This window comes from Leptosomus discolor, chromosome 2 (genome assembly GCF_034619465.1).
Source record: "Leptosomus discolor isolate bLepDis1 chromosome 2, bLepDis1.hap2, whole genome shotgun sequence".
NCBI classification, from domain to species: domain Eukaryota; kingdom Metazoa; phylum Chordata; class Aves; order Leptosomiformes; family Leptosomidae; genus Leptosomus; species Leptosomus discolor.
The window spans coordinates 72,943,811-72,958,334 of NC_141392.1; the positions used below are offsets into that span (position 1 = coordinate 72,943,811).

The following is a 14,524-nucleotide window of genomic DNA, read 5'->3' on the forward strand; positions in this document are numbered from 1 at the left end:
CGGGCAAGGAAACGACACTTCCCAGCAGGCAGCGGGCGCGGGCAGGACGTGACGTAAGAGGGACCGTTGGTGTCGGGCGGCGGCGCGGCCGTTCCGCTTGACGGGGGAGGCGGGCGGCGGCGCGATGCTGGTGTGCGACGTCTGCGGGCAGGCGCTGGCTTCGGAGGCGGCGGGGCGGCGGCACCTGCGGCCCACCCACCTGGGCCGCCAGCCCCGCTGCCCGCTCTGCGGTGCCGCCACCCCCCCCGCCTGTGACGAGCTCTGCCGGCACATCGAGGCGGCCCACCCGGAGCCGGGGCCGCCGGGCGCCCGCCGCCCCGAACCCGCCGAAGGGCTGCCCGAGTGCCCCTTCTGCGGGGAGGTGGCGGGGCGGGAGCTGGAGGCGCACGTCAGGGCGCGGCACGGGCACCTGCTGGGCGCCCCGGGCACAGGTGAGCGGCGGCGGCTCGCCGGGGCCCCGCGGAACGTGGGGGGGGGCTGGCCGTGGTCCCCCGGGCGGGGAGCGGAGAACCGCCCTGCGGCGCTTTGCTGGCGTGCCGGGGACGGACCGCCCGGGGGTGACTGCAGCGTGCTGGGGCCGCTGCCGGAGCGCCTCTTGGCTGTGTTTCCCTCCTGGCAGGTTGTCCTGGTTTGGCTGGGACAGCATCACAGCCCAGCCATGCCGGGCAGGCCGTTAGCAGCTTCAAGCCAGCCAGGGCAGCTGACCTGAGTTAGCTACAGGTGTAGCCCGTACCATGATGTCGTGGTCATTATAAAGGGGGAAGGTTTGCTGAGGTGAGCTCCTGTGAGGTTGCTGCTGGGGTTCCTCCTGCTTCTCTGGCTTCTCCCTGCTCCTGAGGACTGGCTATTATTTGTTTGGCTGAGTATAACTGTATATCTCTGTGGCATTGGTGTTACCTCATTAAAATCTATTCTAACTTCCACCCATGGGTCTGCTCTCCTTTTTCCCTGATTCCTTTCCCTGGCTGTGAGGAGTTGTAAGGTGATGGAGTGACTGTTATGGTTTAGGCCTGGGTACAGGCTAAACACATATACGTGTGCAACTAGAGCGCTCCGGGAGCGCTTGTGGGTACAAACAAGGGGTAGTGACTGAAGACGGTAGAGAGAGGTCCCTTAGGAAGCGACAGTGAGTGAAGACGATAGGGGTGTCACTTGAAAAAACTGCTTCAGAGCAGAACTAAAACCACTGATGCAGACAGGCCTGCAATGTTTTGAATGTCCAAAATACACTCTCCATATTAATGAAGGCAAGCCATAAAGCTGCTATGTGATTTTTACGTATTTGACATGTTTGATTGCAAAGGTTTGAGGTTTGCCTCTTGAAGTCTTGTCAGTGCTCTACAGGTTCCCATAGAGTAGTTGCAGTACGCATTGGGGAAAGGTAGCTTTCAGTTCGGAGTAGGGACTGAGGAATGATCCAGCACTGAAGTATCCTGAAGTACTAAATGTTGATTTGGAGACCCCAAGGATATTTTAGGTGTTAAAGCTGGAGTAAGGAAAGTAGTTATTTATTTGAATACTGTATTTTATTTTAAGCATGGTCAGAATTTTATTCTAACTGTTTGAAGTTGCTGGTAGCTATTTCAGAAACTTAGTAATGGCATCTCGGCTTGTAGGTAATTCACTTAGAAGAGCAGCATTCTTGATGTAACAAGCCATGCATACTGACAAGAAAAACAAATCATGATGAGGATACAGAATGTGGCAGTATAGTCAACCACATTGCATGGTCTTATTAAAAACACATTTTTCTTAAAACAAACAAACAAACAAAAAAACCCAGAACAACAAAACAGATTTTAGCATTTAATAATATCTTCTATGGGTGCAAATAATGCAGAACTTGAATAAATAACTTGCCTGCATGCCAATTTCTATTTTAAAAATAGTTGTGTTAAGGGTGTTTTGGGTTTTTATGTACATAATGTGTTTCAGGAAGCCATATGTTTGCAGTGTTATGTGAAATGTTGCTGGTGAATTTAGATTATTACACCATCAGGTTTCCCTCCAAGTAGTCAGAAGTTTTAGCTTGGGAAAATGCTTTCCAGAAGCAGCAATATAGCGTATGAATTCCTGTGTTTTGTGAACCTAGGAAGGTGTAAGTAAAATCTAGGGACACAAAAGGAGGGCAGTAAAGTTGGAGTCAGGCTCTTCTCTGTGGTGCCCAGTGACAGGACAACAGGCAGCCAGCACAATTTGAAATACAGGAAATGCCATTTAAACACAGGAACACTTTTTTTTTTTCTGTGGGAGTGGTCCAACACTGGAATAAGTTGTCTGGGGAGCTTGTGGAGTGTCCATCCTTGGAGTTATTCGAAAACTGACTGGAAAAGGTCCTGTGTAATTTAACCTGATTAATTTGACCCTACTTTGGGGGACTTGGATGATCTCCAGAAGTCCTTTTGAACCTTACCTATTCTATGTGGTACTCTTCAATAATAATCCTAAAACTGCAGAAAGAATGTTTATTTGAGGAGATGCAGGAAGACCAAAAAAGTAAGAATGACAGCATGTTTTACTTTATTCTTTCTGCCTACCAACTGCTGTGTTATCACATGAATATTCAAGTTTTGTAAGCAAGTGTTTTCTGATTAGCAGGACAGGTCTTTTCATTAATGGTTTGTTATTTCAGACTACATTTCTTAATACAAATATTGTAGCAAATTGTGATCTGTAAGTTAAATGGGGCAAAAGTTGATTAACAGAAAGGAGAACAGGGCTTAAAATTGTCAGCTATTTAGATACTAATTCTTCAATGGTTAAGAGAGTACCAACTCTTTAGAATTTGCTGCCTTTCACTGCAGAGTTTCAATGGCAACACAAAATTCATTCCTGTGTGTTTATCTTAGACCATATATTGATTGGGAGGGTGATTCTCACAAACCCCAGGAATTGTATTGACGAAGAAACTGCATTTCTTTTTCAGACGTAGGAAATGGTGAACAACTGTATGAATGTCCAATGTGCAGCCTCACCTGTACAAGCATTCAGATTCTTGAAGAACATGTGGATTTACACTTAGAGGAACATAGGTTTTCGGAAGGTATGTGAAAGGATACAGGCAGGGTAATACTTGAAAGCATTTACGAGTATTTGCATGTTGCAGTATAGAATCTCAAACAAAATTTAAATACTTGCTTATTTAAAAAGAGAACTGGACATAATGAAGTTAACATAGTTAACAGCAAGTCCTGTCACTTGTGCAAGTGCTCTACTTAATTACACATGCTAAAAGAAGTATTTATCTATGTATGCTTGTTCAGTAAATACACTGTATATTGGCCAAAACTAAAACTTGGAGTGAAAAATGTTAAAGACAGCCGTATTATGTACTTTTTTTCTAGCTCTATAGGAGGCTTGCAGACATGGAGTTTGGAGTGGCCCATTCCAGTGTGATAAGCTGAAAATCTATAGCTTATGAAAACTTTCAGGTTTTTTCTCAATTCTTTTCTGCAAGTGCTTGTGCTGATTCATTAGTCATAGCAATAAAGTAAAGCTATCAAAATTAATTTTATTTATTAGCATGGCTAATAAAATCCTGGAGATTCCCTATCCAGTTCTGTGATCCTGAATTTGTTTTTGTCACTTTGTTATGAGACTGCTGGCAGGGATCCTAGAAGCTCGTAAGTGTGTGGTATTCAAGAAACTGGGACTTCTCGCTAACAATGAAGTGAAACATGGTAAACAAAAGCTGTTTTCGTAGTAGTAGAGGTACATGCGTTATTTGCCACGTAATTGCTCCTGTAACTGCATAAACTTTGTCCAAGTCAGGAGTCTGAGTCTTGGTAAACTGAATGCAGTCAGTCCTGTTTAGTGTTCATTGCCAATAGCTCAAAATAATGTCAGATGCATCTCCTAAAATTAGTGCCCAGTTGTGTTTATATATGTCTGCTTAGAAAAGAGTCTTTACAAATTAAATAAATGATCCATCAAAGCACTGTTAACCTCCTGATCAAGTCCTCTCTCTTTGGAACGTTATTCTGGGTAGGTGGAAATGTAGGAGATCTAGAACTGGCTCAACAGCTCCAAACTGAAGAAGATGAACGGCAGAGATCAGAAGAGAAGAAGCGAGAGAGGGAAGAATTTAAGAAGTTGCAGGTACGGTAATATTTCTAAATGGTAAAATTTAGAACAGTTGTGCCATTAGAAGCACAAGAGTATCTTGGAACCACAATGACCTGGAACGGCCACACCAGGTCAGACCTGTGCAGTCAGACAGGCTGTGCTGAGGTGATGGTGCAGGAGTGGGTTGCAGGCAAACGCAGGCTCTCAGCAACCCCCGTCCTGGCGTGGGTGCTGGGCACACCTGCCTTGGGCTGCTTGGCTTTACTGCTTTGAGTGGTGCTGGCTCAGGCTGGGGCCAGGTGCTCCCTGTGTGTGACATACTGCTGTCACCTGGGGCCTGGCGCTGCCTCCTGCTGTGCTGCACCCAGCTCTAGTGCTCTGCCATGCAGCCTGGAGCATATCCCCTGGCAGAGTGCCTGAGGCCCTGAGCATCCTGGCTGTCCTCTTCCTGGATACTATCACCTGCTCCAGTGACTGCTCCCTGGCTGGGTTTTGCTTCCCTCTCCCTCCCTGCTGACACCCCTGACAGCTCATTTCCCACTCTCACTGCCTCCTGGCCATTGACTGCCTCTGTGCCAATAGCTGTCTGCCCAAGAGGGAGCAGAGGGATGTGCCTGTTCTTCCAGGTGTGGCTTTCCTAGTGCCACATTCCTACTGAGGAGTGAAGCTTGGCCTTCAGCTCTAAAATACCGTAAAACTTCCTCTCTGTTCACTATTTTCCTAAGTTGCTGATTGTACATGCCACTTCTCGAAATGTGAGTTCTAAAAAAATGTGATTTCAATCATGCTCATTCCATCCCTAACAGAGACAGTATGGCTTGGATAATTCTGGAGGCTACAAGCAGCAGTTCCTAAAGAATATGGAAAGGGAAGTTGATAGAGGAAGGATGCTGCCTTTTGAATATCACAAGAGAAAAGCTGACATGATGGAATGTTTGGCTTTTGGTATAGATGATGGGAAAACAAAGACCTCAGGTAAAAATGCTGAAATGACATACAACTAAGACTGTACTTTTTAGACCTAGGTTGACCAAACCTGTCTTTAACAAAGTGTATCGTTGGATGTTTAATATTTGTGGCATCCTGATTCTAGTCATTATTTTCTAGATGAATCTGTACCATTTTAGTCCCAAACTAATAAGGAAATGAAAGCTTCGTTTGTTTCTGGTCTTTATTCTAACCTGAAGACCTTGAAGACCTTTTTTTTTTTTCCTATCTAACCTTGGAACCAATTTGTCTAGTTAAGGGCCCAAATACAATATATGTCAAAAGATGCAAATGTCTTATTACAAGTTGGTTGTCCTTGAGTGTATGCTTGTTTACTGCTTAGTACTCATTGGCTCCTAACCTAGTGTAGCTGTTAAAATTTACAGTAGCTTTTTATCCTGCGTTTCAGTTAGTTGTAGTATCGCGTAAGCAGGTCCCAGCACAGTGTTCATCTGATCACAAAGTCCAAGAGAGGACTGGGAGGAGTAAGCGTCTACTTGATACATCTTCTTTGAAGTGTTTTATAATTGATACGAAAATACAGTGCTATTGCTATGTCCCTTTCAAAAGCCTTCCTTGTCTTTACTTGCCAAGACCACCATTCAAAGGTCTTTTGGCTTATTGCTAGTGGTCCTAGCTTACAAAATACCTGCTTGGTTCTTGACAGGTAAAATGAAATTTCTTCTGTAAAATGTATTGAGTGGAAGTAACGCATTTAAAGTTTTCATGCTTGGTAATGATTTAGACTTCAGAGAGGAATTCGTAAAATAATCTGTGATGGCTGTGGAATGATTGTATTCACAACAGCATGGCAAGAGAGGGCCTTCGAGAATTTACATATACAGATTGGAGCAGTCAGCATTCCCGAGTACGTTCTTTTGTGTAACAAAGCAAGATTTGGAATATCCTGCAAGTGGATTTTTTTAAAAACATCTTCAGTAATTACCAAATTCTGTGACATTCCTTTTCTTGTCTTATTTTCTCTAGGAAAAATAATCTGTGGGGAATAAAAGGTTTACATGGTATGCACAAGTATTTCCATGTTTTTAAGGGAATGTTGTACTGCAGGTGGCAGTGGCATAGGAGTGCTTTATTGGTGACGTTACTTTTCCTGTTTCATATCACAGTTTGTAGTGTAGTCCAAGCTATTCAGTTTAAAATATTCATTGTGTAGCACCAGTGAAAAAAACAGCTTGAATTATGAAAACTTCACAGTACATAAATTCATCAAAGACCATTGAAATGAGATAGGTGCAGTGTCCACTGGCTTTGTGATTTGGGTTCTAGATGTAAGGTAGGATCTCTTAGAAGTTTTAAAATAAATTGTCTTAATCTGTATGTGTTCCAAGCTGGGGAAAGAATCTTTTTCTGGCAAACTTTGTAGATCGTTTTACAGATAGACTTTATATTTGGTCTTCTTCTAGGAGTCATTGAAGCATTGTGCAAGTATTACCGGAACGAAAACAAAGATGTGAGGCATGTGTGGCTTTCAGCAGGAGTAGATCACTTCCACTCGTCTTTGGGTGACAGAGGCTGGGGTTGCGGTTACAGGAATTTCCAAATGCTCCTTTCCTCACTGTTGCAAAACACCTTGTATGATGACTGCTTGGGAGGTATTAAACGAAACGCTGCCTGTTTGTTTCACGTTCCTTGGTTGACAACCTACTGACTGATGTTTTACCTTTTCATTTACACAGCCAGGCTTACTAGGCCAATGATACCTATTAAATGCTTGTTACACCACTGCAGCTTACTGTGGAAAGAATCGGAGGGGTGAATACTGGCGAGGCATGATGTGGTTGAAGTTTTAGCTTTAGGCGTTTTTTTGGTACATCTTTGTATCATCAACTGCCTCCTATAAAAGAAGCTGAATATTTTTAATTAATAGACTATTTCAGTAACTGTAACCACAATTCAAAAGCTTTTCTGTTTCAGACACTACGCTAATTCCAAGTATACCAAAGATTCAGTCCATGATTGAAGGTGCCTGGAGAGAAGGCTTTGATCCTCATGGGGCATCTCACTTCAACAACAGATTACAAGGTTCCAAAGCATGGATAGGAGCATGTGAAATTTATTCACTGTTAACCAGTCTCAGGATAAAGTAAATACTGTCCTTTGTTGTTGTTGTTTTTAAGTACTGATTTTAAGTGCTATACCTTTAAAAGTCAGAATTGCCAACAGTGTGATGACAAAGCCACCTTAGTGGCTTTAAATTTAACCAACCTATAAACAGATATGATTTAGCGCAGCATAAAGCTGGGTAACTGCTAATGCAGGCACATAAATTGAACAACTACTTAGATCATTGAGACTCAGTGAAGAATTATGCCACATATACATAAAGTGAAACATTGATTAAAAACTTAATTTCTCTAGAAGTTTCTTCTCAAGAAGAATCTGTATTTCAGCTATTCACTTGCATAATTCTGAAAGCTAGCTGTTGATTGGATTCTCTGGTATATATGTATCACTTACATAAAAGACCAGACACTTTCATTTTTGCAAGCTTTATAAGCTCTTGTTAGACTGAACAGAGTAAAGTATTTCTTTGTTACAGAATAAATTGTCCAGTTTTGAACAGCATTGCTTTGTAATTGTGTCCCCTACTCCTATATTTAAAAAAAAAAAAAAAAGTAACAACCACTTGATGCTTGGAATTGCTGCATTTACAAAACATTCTTAGTGCAGGAGGAAAAGACCAAGGGGTGAAAAAGTCATTTTAACAAACAACCTGCTTGAAATTTTATTGTTGTTTTCATTCTGTAGGTGTCAAATCATTGACTTTCACAAACCAACTGGCCCTATGGGTACGCACCCTCGTTTATTCGAGTGGGTTTTGCGTTACTATTCTACAGATAATGAAGGTGGTGCAAAGGTAGTGTGTACTTCCAAACCGCCTATCTACTTGCAACATCAAGGTCAGTATCACAATATGCTGATTTCTTTCTATTCTGTGGCTTTCTTTGTGTGCTGCAATTCAGAGCAGCATTTTACATTCCATCTTCATTTAATTGAAGGCATGGCTTTATTTCCTGTTACTTTTTTTTATTTAGTGAGAGCAACATTAGAGTTTGTATTTTTGAGTGGAAGAGCTGGGTGTGACTGGGATCTCAACTTTGTGACATCTGTTCTTTACTTACAACTACCTTACTCGTTTTCAGATCAAGGAAGATATTACTTGAAACTAAGTAGTGTGCTACGAGGAATGGGATTTATGGGTTTTTTAAAGTACTGAAACTCTGTTTTGAAATTAGGTCATAGTCGTACTGTTGTTGGCATAGAAGAGAAGAAGAATAAAACCTTATGTTTGCTACTGTTTGACCCGGGATGTCCTTCCCAAGAAATGCAGAAACTGCTAAAACAAAACAGTGATGGTACTGGTCTCAAACTACTTCGGAAATTTGTGGGTAGCTTAAAAGAAAAGCAATACCAAATAGTGGCTGTAGATGGTGTACTGTCCTTGGAAGAGAAAGCTGTAAGTATTTCAGAAAATAGCTTCTGTCTGAGAAGTCTTAAGAGAATCTGCATCTCCTTTAGTATTCAAATACGTGTATGGTTGCGTGGTGAATTTTTTTTCATCCGTTCACTTTCCTCACTCCTTTTCTTCTTATTCTCTGGAATGGAGTAATCACAGGATATCAAGACCAAATGAAGTTTTGCATGTAAATGCATGCCACCTTGATGTAACTGACAAATTTGAAATCTTTTATGAAGCTTGCAGCTGTTTGCACATGTAAATTAAGCGCTTTTTTCATTTTGTTACAATATTTTCTCCTAAATAACTTATTGTGGGCTTATATATAAGATACTTACAAAGCATTCATAGTCCAAAATTATGTTGAGGTGTTTTTATTGCAACTTTGTAAAGCTGTGTGGTGTTTATCAGCCTTCAGTAGTTGAAGAACAAGGTGCACAGATCCCGAGGACTAACCATCCAAAACCTCCTCAACTTCAACACCAGAACTAGTGCATTCTGCTTTCTGAAAGTACTTAGAACTTTGTATATTCAAAACACAGCTCTGTTTGAGCTGTTGGCATTTTTATAAAGCCTGTCCACGTGCTACACTTCAGGCATTGTAACTTTTTTTAAGACCTTTTTACCATTTTCAGCTGAATGTCAGATGTAATTTTTGTTTCTTAAGCTTTCTCTTTCCTACGCTAACAAATTGATTCTGAGGACCCATGTTCCAATTCAGTGGTGTCTTCTATCAGTACTGTTCAGCATGTTCAAGCTTCAGGAAAGGTTTTTATTTAAACTATGAAATAACTGGTGACTGAGTCACCTGCTCAACTGTATTTAACATCTGTATATTGAAATGAGGTATTGTCTTAAGTGTTTTCTGGCCCTGAAAATGCCAGAAATAACAGTGAAACACAGCCATCCTCGCTTCCTCCTACTGGCGAAAGCTTTAAATTCAGGACATGATAAAAAGAATGTTGTATGGGATGTGTGCGGGGTTTTGTTTGGTGGTTTTTTTCCCTCTTTTCCAAGATTTGATTTGTGTTTAAAAAGATCAGGTGTTTACAATTTTGTCTTGAAAGCTCCCATTTAATTCAGATTAAATATAACCCCTTATACTCATTAAACTTAGTAAACTACAAATTTGGAAAATGCTCTTTTAGAGTGATATTTTCATTCATTAAACTAGTCTTTCCCCTCTCCCACCTTTTTTTAGGCTCGCTGCCATGCTTCTCAGGTCTTAACATCAGAGAAGATTCCTTAAAGGATGCATTTATTACCTCTTTCTGGAATTTACTGGATGCAAAACATTAAACTTCTGAACTGTGGCCCTGACAACAATTACTAGACTTAAATTATGTCCCCATAAAGGCTTGGGGGCTCTGGAGAAGCACAACACTGGAGTAAACCTGTACTTTTGATCTCCAAACAAAACTCTGCCCTCTTGATGAATCTGTAACTCTGAAGTATTACAGTCCTTGTCTTACTAGAAAATTTGGTATTTTCTTAGTTGCTTAAATTACGAAGCAACCCCTACCATCCTGTAGCAAGCTATGCACGGTGGTTAACTGTCAATCAGCAGTGGATAAAGATACTATGGAACTACTTTATCAGAGTGCCCGGTCATGGTTTACATCTGTAAATGTATTTATGCTGCCTCTGTGGCTAACGCTCTGTTTCTTACCAAATACGATCACCAAATATCTGTTATGCCTCGGCAAGTTCTCCTGCAACTACTTGTAAAGTACAGAGACAGTTCAGTGATTTCACAATACAGTCTGTTCCACCAAGGATTAGTTTACTGCTGAACTTCTGTTCAGTTTGCTGGCTTCTCTAGATGTGTCACTTGTAAACATGAACACATGTGCTTACGAGGTGGATCAGTATTAGCTTTGGCTGTGAGGTCTGAGACAGTGGTGTCCAAAGTGGGGTGTGTGTGCTTTAGGGGCTGCACGAGACAATCCATTGGGGTATAGGAAGAAAATTTCTTTTGTATCATGAATAAATAAATTTTTTTTTTTAAGTATTTATTTCATCTTTATTTCATCTTTTTTTTAATTTCTGGTTTGGTGTATGTGTTATAATGTATATCCCCTAGGTCTTGGAGGCATCTCAAAAGGACATTTGAACTGACTGTTGACTAGTGGCTGTTGTGCAGGACTAGTGCCGTTGAGGAGACGAGTTATCTGCTGAAACAAGTACCTTGGGTGTTCGAGGCACTCTGCTGTGTCTCAGACATGCTGCTCTGACTGACTGTTGTAGAGTCGTGCCCCTCCAGCAGGGCAGCTGGAGGCTGGGAGGGATAGTCCAGGTTGTTGCAAATAGCACTAGATGCCTTTGCTTAAGCAACTGGATCACGTCATAGCATCCCTTTACTGTAAGTAGAGTTTAGATACTTTGCTTTCATTCAGACTGCCTTACATGTTGACATGGAGATGTAGGTGTAGGAGTCTTGCCGTTAACCTGTTTCATGTTTAATGTGCTCTGGCAATAAGAACTAATACTTTTCTGAAGTAGCGAAACATGTGAACATGTAACGATATTACAACCCATAAATCAGTAATTTTTCTGAAACATGCCTGAAAGTAACAAATTTTAATTATGCAAATGTATTGGTTTCAGTAGGTATGTAGAAGTGGCCTATAACTTGTGAAAGAGTTAAATATTTAGGATGCTGGAGGGACAGAGTTTCTGGGAACTGGGGGACCACCAGCTCCCGCATTAGCCCTAGCCTGTCGCACATGTTCTTGCACCGTGTGAAGTTTTGCAGCCATGCAATCGTTTAACCTCCCACAGGTACACTTCAGTCTCCTCTGCACTGTTCCCTCCCCTGTCACTGGGCTTGAGTCTGTTCCTGTCTAAGGCTCTGCTAATTCCAGACCCAGCGTGTTCTTTACCAGTGTGACCTGTGACCAGATGTGTAAGCCTAAGGAGCAGGAATTAGTTGGGACTACGCCGGTGTTTCAGTGAAATGCTGTAATATGCCGAATTTGTAGTATCTCTTAGTACTGGCTTGTACATGCTGGTTGATTCTGATGTAATCACCATAGGGCAGCTAGATGATAAGTGAGCAGAAGAGTGGGAGTCTCGCTTGATCCAGCTGAAGATGGATCTTCTGTAGGGCTCTTGTGATGGTGGTTACTGGCACCACCTGGACAGCAACCAGCCATTTGAGGTATTTGATTCCTTGTGTAAGCGTGACCTTATGCCAAGATCCCAATAAATTTTTTTGGGTTTGGTTTGGTTTGTTGTGGGTTTGTTTGAACAATCATGCTGGGACTGCCTCAGCAACACAAGGCTAATCACAGATTTACTAAGGTCAAGTTCTTGTTGTCTCAGTTGTTTCAGCTTGACCCTAGAAATGCCATGTAAAAGTCTGACCAACCAAGGTAATAATGGTGTAACAAACAATAGCCTTTTTGGGGAATTGCAGCTGGGGCAGGGTGGTGGGGTGACTTTCAAATGTTAGCTGGGCACCACTGGAAGGAAAGCAGTGGGGTAATAAAACATTAAAATAACCGTAATGAGACCCAGGACTTAGTCTGAGTTTGCCCTGAGAGACAGAGTGAATGTGTTTGGGCTCAATTCTAACTGTACTAACTGCTCGGGGATGTTGTCTCTACCGGATTCACAGAAGCTGAATTTATCTTCTTTGCAAATAGTTGCCTCGGAGAAACAATGGGATCCTCTTTGGCTATATTTGCAAGACTCTGAATATTGGTTAACTGCTTAGGTGAAGAAACTGTATCTGCCTTCCCCCATGGCACTCCTGAAGAAGCATATACCCTTGACAGAGGGTAATCCCTCTGGTCCCCCTGAGGCACTGAAAAAGTATTGTTAGTCCCTGCCACGTTCATTTCACAGCTAAAAGCAGAACCAGCCATAACGCTGCCAGAGGCCTTCCCATCAGCTTGCTTAGGCCAATGTAATCCTATGCAATAGCATAGCCAGAAGCACAGATGACTTCATCGCTTACCTGTGTTCAGTATACACTTTCCAACTTTTGTTTTGCTCATAACTGCAGCTGTGGTGAATCTTTGGCTGATACGTAGGACCTCTAAGTATATTACTAGCTTGTTGAAATGAGACCGCTGCTGATAGGAGCACTTTGAGGTGGAACTGGGACAAAGTGACCTGAAACTAGCATTAATTTCATTGTCTTGCCAAATGTAACTGTTCTGATAAGGCCTAATACGTGTCTGTAGATGGTAGAATGAGTTACTGTGTAGATTGAATGACACACTGCAGCAGCCCCTTCATGGAAGGAAGGACTGTTCATCGAGGTCCCATCTCTCCCACCATGGAGGACAGCACCTGTGAGGGGGGTCAAGCTGCTCCCAGCTTGTCATGATTTGCTCTACTTATATACACTGTGTCTTGCTAGCAAAGGCTCATAGTGCCTGTGCCTCTGCCCTCCAGAGTCATCCCAGTGCTATAAAGCAACTTGTTGCAAGAGCCCGGCCTCTGGCATGTGATGGCATCTTCCCAGGAGGTGAGAGAGAGGCAGGGAGGGTTGTTAACAGCAGCTGCCATCCCAAAGCATATGGACTCCTCTCACAAGGCCACAACAAAGGGGAGCTGAGCTTTCCAAGAAAAGCAAAGATTGTTTTATTTTCTCTCTTCCTCTGGGAGGATTTTATAAATAGTGTTGTTCTGTTTTCACGTGTTCTCTTACCAGCACATCAGTTTCTGCAAGGAAGGAGTCAGAGGATTTATGGAAAAATTGTGTCCTCTGTTGAGTCTTGCATTCAACTTATGCCTAAAGAACTAGCATATTTTTCAGTCTTTTACAAGGGCTCAACCTTTGGGTCAGCACTGGGAGGAACATAAAGTAAGAGTAGTGTCTTCTAGAGACAATCCTTCATCTGCCTTGGCTGTCTCAAGAGCTGCACTGGGCTCTGACCATATAATCACACCAGCTGGTTCATGCAGTCCACAGTATTTTTAGGCGCCTTTAAATCAAACAGCATTTTCAAATGCTTTAAAACAGAAGGTATTGTATGTATCGATCACCCATTCCATGTGCTACGTACATAGATACCTTTGCACACAGAGGAACCAGGGAGAAAATTCAGTTCTTTGTCACTCTTGCCCTGTTGTGGAGGCTGGCAATTTCTTTGTCACTCTTGCCCTGTTGTGGAGGCTGGCAATTTAATGCTTGTCAGATGATAGGTGAGGCCGTGGCTGATACGTAGCGCTATCACAGTTTACCAAAATATAATGCTTTCCAGCTGCACAGATGAATTCCAAGAGTTTATCACTTTTTTACCTTTAAACGTGTACTTTGACTTAGATAATCTGAAACCAAAGGTAGCTGTTAAGAGATGTGTTTATGAGGTACTATTGCACCTAAATAAATAATGTGATTTTAAAATAGCCTTCAGGGGCCTTTATTTTGTTTCAAGAGACTATGTGGGCTCAGAATATTTCGAGTTTAATATTTTCTGAAGAGTGCGCTGGTTTGGCTGGCACAGAATCCTAGGCCAGCCATGCCAGGCAGGCCATTAGCAGTTTCAAGCCAGCCAGGGCAGCTGACCTGAGTTAGCTACAGGTATAGCCTGTACCATAATGTCGTGGCCATTGTAAAGGGGGAAGGTTTGCTGAAGAGAGAGAACTCCTATGGGGTTCCTGCTGAGGTTCATCCTGCTCCTCTTCTGGTTTTTCCCAAGGACTGCTCTCTGGTCAGTTGTGATGACTGGATATTTATTTGGCTGAGTATAGCTGCATCTCTCTGTTGGTATTGGTGGTGTTTCATTAAATTTGTTTCACTTCTGCCTGTGGGTCTGCTCTCCTTTTTTTCTGATTTTCCTCCCTGGCTGGCAAGGGGTTGTTGGATGATAGAGCGACTGTTATAGTTTAGCCCTGGGTACAGCCTAAATGTAGACAAGAGAAGGCATGGAAATGAGGGCTAAGAATCTATGGCAGGAGTTTATTTTAAATAGTGTGGATCATCACTTGCACTTTTTTTACCTTTTAGCTCCAGGAAAGGAAAGAGCAGAGAGGTAGGAG

General features: G+C 42.4%; 1 protein-coding gene across 1 annotated transcript; it reads left to right on the plus strand.

Moving 5' to 3' along the window:
• The first annotated feature begins 124 nt into the window (after nucleotides 1-124).
• ZUP1 (zinc finger containing ubiquitin peptidase 1) lies at nucleotides 125-10,532 on the plus strand. The gene is made up of 9 exons (XM_086461278.1): nucleotides 125-431; nucleotides 2,927-3,043; nucleotides 3,989-4,098; nucleotides 4,872-5,040; nucleotides 6,477-6,665; nucleotides 6,988-7,156; nucleotides 7,822-7,973; nucleotides 8,310-8,530; nucleotides 9,732-10,532. The coding sequence occupies exons 1-9, from the start codon at nucleotides 125-127 to the stop codon at nucleotides 9,777-9,779; spliced, it is 1,482 nt and encodes a 493-aa protein (XP_086317404.1). The 3' UTR covers nucleotides 9,780-10,532.
• The last annotated feature ends 3,992 nt before the right edge of the window (nucleotides 10,533-14,524 follow it).